Source organism: Oncorhynchus gorbuscha, linkage group LG07, assembly GCF_021184085.1.
Source record: "Oncorhynchus gorbuscha isolate QuinsamMale2020 ecotype Even-year linkage group LG07, OgorEven_v1.0, whole genome shotgun sequence".
NCBI lineage: Eukaryota > Metazoa > Chordata > Actinopteri > Salmoniformes > Salmonidae > Oncorhynchus > Oncorhynchus gorbuscha.
The window spans coordinates 43,511,738-43,518,203 of NC_060179.1; the positions used below are offsets into that span (position 1 = coordinate 43,511,738).

At 39.3% G+C, this 6,466-nt stretch overlaps 1 protein-coding gene across 2 annotated transcripts; it reads left to right on the forward strand.

Moving 5' to 3' along the window:
• Window positions 1-5,822, forward strand: LOC124039892 (histone H3.3A). 2 transcript variants are annotated; one of them, XM_046356415.1, is made up of 4 exons: window positions 1-174; window positions 984-1,128; window positions 1,218-1,371; window positions 2,246-2,489. In XM_046356415.1, the coding sequence occupies exons 2-4, from the start codon at window positions 1,001-1,003 to the stop codon at window positions 2,291-2,293; spliced, it is 330 nt and encodes a 109-aa protein (XP_046212371.1). In that variant the 5' UTR covers window positions 1-174; window positions 984-1,000; the 3' UTR covers window positions 2,294-2,489. The 2 variants fall into 2 exon arrangements, with proteins under 2 accessions (XP_046212371.1, XP_046212370.1); XM_046356414.1 differs by lacking the exon at window positions 2,246-2,489 and adding an exon at window positions 4,722-5,822 and having other exon boundaries at window positions 12-174.
• The last annotated feature ends 644 nt before the right edge of the window (window positions 5,823-6,466 follow it).

Genomic DNA, 6,466 nt, shown 5'->3' on the forward strand with positions numbered 1-6,466 from the left:
TATGCGTTTTGCTGGTGCTTGTGGGCAGGTCTACAAATTAGACGCCAAGAAAAGTATAAATACAAATACCATTTCTTGTTCAAAATTCTACGAAACTGTAAAAGGAACGGTGTTTCTGGCATCTAAGAACATTGGAGTAGTTTTGTTCTCAGTTAAGCAAGCTAAATGCACTAGGTAAGTGTTTTGTGGTTGTTCATATTGAAATATAGTTAGCCCAAACTATTATTTGTATCCGTTGTTGGTAGCTAATTAAAGTCGCGCGTTAGCTAAAAACAGGTGGTTTGCGTGGGCACTAACGTTAGCTTGTCAACCAGGCTTATTTAGCTATCCGAGTTAACTAGGTACTGTATGTAAACTTAAATAAACCAGGCCTTGCAGGCAACTTTGAAATACTGCATGGCTAGCTAGGGTGGCTGAAGATAACGTTATTCAAGCCACCATAACGAAGTTGCAACTTCTAACGGCGTTAGTGTAGACATTTGAACTATTGTTAACGTTTGACATTTCTCAATTTTAGTGTTCAACTTGATACTTATTTGGATGTTAATACTAACAGTACCTAGCTGGTTTTAAAACCAAGATGGGGGTAACAATCGGACGTAGCTAGCTACCTAACGTTAAATTGTCTGCTAGTGCGTGATAAGAGTAATGCTACTTTCAGTTGAACCGCCATACCGGTTTAGAAAGATGTCGTTCTGCGTCCAATGTGTTTAAACATCCTGTGTTGCTAGTTAGCCGACTGTGTGGGTGGGGTCTCGGCTAACTTCTTGGCGCCTTTAGCCTTATGAAGCTAGTAGTAGCCTGTTGGCTTTTTTTAATGGTGTAACGTTAGTTGCATGCCTGCTGATATAGGGATCACCATTTAGTTGGCTGTCTAATGCAACCACTACGATTGGTTTCAAAACTCGAGATATTAAATGTGCTGGCCATCAGTAACCTTGTTTATTGAGTAGTGACGCCACGTGGTTTCTTGTGCATTTTAGAAGTCTACAAGTGAGCTATGGCACGTACCAAGCAGACCGCCCGTAAATCCACTGGTGGAAAAGCACCCAGGAAACAACTGGCCACCAAGGCTGCAAGGAAAAGTGCGCCATCTACTGGCGGTGTGAAGAAACCTCACCGATACAGGTAACGCTTCTCACCTGGACTGTTCTCAATTTGCTGCAACAGGACACTTCTTTGGCATGTTTACTGACTGTGTGTGTGTGTGTGTGTAGGCCGGGTACAGTGGCTCTGAGAGAAATTCGTCGGTACCAGAAATCCACTGAGCTGCTGATCAGAAAACTGCCTTTTCAGCGGCTGGTCCGTGAGATTGCCCAGGACTTCAAGACAGACCTCCGCTTCCAGAGTGCTGCCATTGGTGCTCTGCAGGCAAGTTAACCATAGGATTTGGGTTGATTTTGGATAGGTGTAGTCGAGGGTTTCTGTTTTTGCCCAAAATGCCCGTTGCAGCTGAAAACAGAAAAAAACAAATAGCTAAATAGTGCTTTTATGCATTACTGGCAATTCCAGTCGATTTAAATACAACATTAGACATATGCTTATTGGTCTATTGTTACTATAGGTTAATTTGCATAATTCTTTGGGATTAAATTATTAAATTGGCCTGTATTTTCATTAGTTATTGACCTAAAGAACAGTATACAGAGCCTATTTTTGCACTGATTTCTTGCATGTCCTAAATTGGTTGCTTCTGTAGCTCAGTTGGTAGAGCATGGCGCTTGTAACGCCAGGGTAGTGGGTTCGATTCCCGGGACCACCCATACGTAGAATGTATGCACACATGACTGTAAGTCGCTTTGGATAAAAGCGTCTGCTAAATGGCATATTATTTATTTATTATTTATTTAAATATGATTTAGAAACAAGTCATTGCACAACAATTATAAGTGCTATTGTGCGTTGAACAGTTTTGGTGCGCAACTAAAGAATATATTTCTCAACTGGCAACTGAAGCGTGCCTCCCATTCAAGTAAATGCTATCAGCCCATCACCCACCACCATTTCTCAAGACACTTATCTTGCTTCAAAGTAGCCTATAGGCGTAAGATGACCATGGCAAAGTGGATGCAATCATTTTTATCAGTTTCAAGGTTGGGGAAAGCTAGCAATTTATCTGAACATTCCTACTTTAAGTGCAGTTAGGATTTTCATATGTGTAGTTTCATTTTCTTTCTCAATCAGTCATGTTAATCATAAACCTGACTTCAAATGACAAATGACAGTCAGTTTGCTTAACTTTCAGATATCACCAACCTCTGCCATATGGACACCGATACTAGAGGTTGACTGATTATTGGACCAAAAAAGCAGATGCAGACATTCATTTGTAATAATGATCATTACAAAAGTACCGAATTAACACTATTTTAACTTAATATAATACATCAATTAAATTTAGTCTCAAATAAATAATTAAACGTGTTCAATTTGGTTTAAATAATGCAAAAAGTGTTGGAGAAAGTAAGTGCAATATGTGCCATGTAAAACAAAAAAAAGCTAACGTTTAAATTCCTTGCTCAGAACATGAAAGCTGATGGTTCCTTTTAACATGAGTCTTCAATATTCCCAGGTAAGAAGTTTTAAGTTGTAGTTATTATAGGACTATTTCTCTCTTACCATTTGTATTTCATAGACCTTTTGACTATTGCCTGTTCTTATAGGCACTTGTATTGCCAGCCTAATCTCAGGAGTTGATAAGCTTGAAGTCATGAACAGCGCTGTGCTTCAAGCATTGCTTAGAGCTGTTGGTAAACGCAGGAAAGTGCTGTTTGAATGCTTACGATTCCGGCTGCTGCCTACCACCGCTCAGTCAGACTGCTCTATCAAATCATAGCCTTAGTTATAATATGATAAACACACAAATACGAGCCTTAGGTTATTTAATATGGTCAAATCCGGAAACTATCATTTCAAAAACAAAACGTTTATTCTTTCAGTGAAATACGGAACCGTTCTGTATTTTATCGAACAGGTGGCATCCTTAAGTCTAAATATTGCTGTTACATTGCACAACCTTCAATTTTACGTCATAATTCTGTAAAATTGTGGCAAATTAATTACTGCGTTAGGAAGAAATGGTTTTCACACAGTTCGCAACGAGCCAGGCGGCCCAAACTGCTGCATATACCCTGACTTTGCTTGCACAGAACGCAAGAGAAGTGACAATTTCCCTAGTTAATATTGCCTGCTAACATGCATTTCTTAACTAAATATGCAGGTTTAAAACAGTATGTACTTGTGTATTGATTATAAGACGGGCATTGATGTTTATGGTTAGGTACATTTGTGTAACTGCAATGCTTTGTTCATGACTGCGCTTGTTAAATCATCACCCTTTTGGCGAAGTACGCTGTGATTCGATGATAAATTAACAGGCATTGCATTGATTATTTGCAACACAGGACAATCTTGTTCAACTAGTAATCTCATCAAATCATTGATCCATTGGCAGCTAAATAAATGAGTGCACGGAACTCGTAGCCTCTAACTTCTATTGCGCTTTCATGCTGAGGACTGATTATTGATGGCGGTTGTTGGAAATATTTTCCTGTGAGGAACAAGTTTTAATAAAATGTCATTCTCAGTGGATGTTCCTCTTTCCTACATTTCCACAGAGCAGGCTAGGCACTTCTATGCATGCTCAGGCACACACACTCCCTCAACATAATCAGGACTGAGAAACCAGACATGCTCACATGCAGCACTCCAAACAAAAGACAATGAGAAATTGACAAATCTCATAAATGGTTATGAAATAAACCAAAACTCACAAGTGTAGAAGGTTTTAAACTATGCAAACCGTCTCTACTCAACGAGAACAGTAAAATGACTAATGCATACATTAACAGAAATTGTAACCAAATGACAGCTTAACGGTACATTTACTAAAATCAAAGGGCAAGCAATTTACACTGAATTGGTGGGAGGCAGCTGAGCAATTCTGTAGAGACTTGACCATCTTCACCACACACCCCTCCCCTTGTCCTAACATTTTAAAATTCTACTCCAGACAGCGTCACACATTCAACACAGCCGTAACTCAATCAGCTAGGTCTTATTGCCCTGCGTTTACCAAATTGCAGATGTTCCAAATAGGCATCGGCCTATGTGCTTGTGATTTTGAAACGATCCACAGCAATAAGAAAACATTTAAGATGCCAATGTTCCTCTGTGGCCAAGTCATGCTTCCTGGTGACGTGTCGAATGGTCTTAGTCCTCTAAGTACTTTTGACATTTATTACCATTCCGTATTGGGCCCACCCCTATGCCATTAATCCCATTCTATTGGTTTTCATATTTACTTCCATTGTCCAGAAGCAAAAGGTACAATACTAGTCATATTAGCAACCATCCAAGTTGAATCTTTAGATTCCCCTGCTTTATAACTTGACAATGCCATTTTATTGGTTGCTGTGATAAATTAGTTGGTTTTCTGTTAAGATGCATTGCTATATTCTGAGCACTCGGTTAACCCTAATGGGTTATGAATACATGTCCGGTAAATTTCTCTTTCCCGAACACGTTGTCAGGAAACTTAGTTCAGTCCCATTGGCTGTTGATCTAACATGGGTAGACAACCCAGGCAGTGGTGTGCCAGAGTAGCCTTAGTCCTAATTATGCAACAGGTAAATGATGACATGGTTAGCTGCTGCTGCACTTAAGTAAATATGTACTGATGCCAATAGATTCTGATTATGGGCTTTTCTCTCCCCATACAGGAAGCCAGTGAGGCATACCTTGTTGGCCTGTTTGAGGACACCAACCTATGTGCCATCCATGCCAAGAGGGTCACCATCATGCCCAAAGACATCCAGCTGGCCAGGCGAATCCGAGGCGAGCGTGCATAATATGAACACTTTGAACTCTTGAAGGGAAGGTGGGTGGGCTTGGCTGGGGTGTTCAACCATAAATTACTATGCTGGACAAAAATGTATAAATGCAACAATTTCATTGCTTTTACTGAGTTCATAAGGCAATCAGTCAATGTAAATGCATGAATTAGGCCCTAATCTATAGATTTCACATGACTGGGTACAGGTATGTATCTGTTGGTCACAGATACCTTAGAATGGGACTCAGGATCTCATCAGTTGAGCATTCAAATTGCCATCAATAAAATGCAATTGTTTCTATTGTCTGTAGCTTATGGCTGCCCATACATAACCCCACCATGGCGCACTCTGTTCACAACATGGACATCAGAAATGGTTTAGGCCGGTTGGATGTGCTGCCAAATTCTCTTAAATAATGTTGGATGAGGTTTATCGTAGAGAAATCAACATTCAATTATCTGGCAATGGCTCTGGTCGACATTCCTGCAGTCAGAATGCCATTTGCATGCTCGCCTAACTTGCAACATCTGGCATTGACAACTGCGTATTTTAGATTGGCCTTTGTCCCCAGCACAAGGTGCCCCTGTGTAATGATCATGCTGTTTAATCAGCTTCTTGAGATGCCACACCTGTCAGGTGCATGGATTACCTTGGAAGATGAGAAATGCTCACTAATGGGGATGTAAAACAATTTTTGCAAAAAGTTAAAGATTTTTGTGTAAAATATCTGTTATTTTATTTCAGCTCAAACTTGGGACCAAATTGTTATTTTTGTTCAGTGTATGTAGTTTTTGCATAGTTTCATTAGTAGAATAAAAGCTTTATAGTACATGAGTAGCAAGTTTCATGCAAAAAAAAAACATTTACAATCTTTTCTCTCAGGTTTTGGAACTTTTTTTTTATTGTTTATACTTTTAGGTCATAATGTAGTATGCATATCACATTATGGCCATTTGTTGTAAATAAACTTTCACTACTTAACTTGGACTACCTTGTTTTTGGTTTCTAACCCTCATTTATGCAAATTCTGGGCTGAGCTATACTTTCTTAGCCATGGCTGAGGCAAAATTGACTATGCCCAGGATTGGCATTGATTACTGAGACAATATGTTAAGTACAAGGCTCTGCATTAACATTTTTAAAGCCAAGAGTCTACAAGGCATTGCTTCAAATACACATCCAAAGACTACATCTTATGTGAAATTACATCTATAATTCATATTGTACACAAGTTTCCATCCTCTAGGTACATTGACTTTAATACAAAACCTAGTAGGCTCATGGTTCTCACCCCTTCCCAGACTTGCACAGTAATTATGATGGGTTGGAGGACATCCTCCAACCTAACAGAGCAGATTGTCTACCCAATCAAAGGATAAAATAATTAATCTAGTACTGAAAGCTTAAGCTACAGCAAGCGAGTAGTTGACTCTTGAGGGACAATAGTTGAACAGTTTTGAACAAATGTATTTCTTCAAAAATGAAGGATGAGACAGACCGTTGGCTAGCTAAATTTCTTGGTACAGTGCCTTCGGAAAGTATTCAGACGTCTTGACTTCCACATTTTGTTACGTTACAGCCTTATTTGAATATGGATTACCGCAATGTATTTTTTTTTTACAAATGTATTG

Excerpts from the sequence above, each read along its gene's own strand:
- LOC124039892 (XM_046356414.1), top strand. The coding sequence starts at position 1,001 with ATGGCACGTACCAAGCAGACCGCCCGTAAATCCACTGGTGGAAAAGCA. Across the intron at positions 1,129-1,217 it reads AAGAAACCTCACCGATACAG|GCCGGGTACAGTGGCTCTGA; the intron begins GTAACGCTTCTC and ends GTGTGTGTGTAG. Across the intron at positions 1,372-4,721 it reads CTGCCATTGGTGCTCTGCAG|GAAGCCAGTGAGGCATACCT; the intron begins GCAAGTTAACCA and ends CTCCCCATACAG.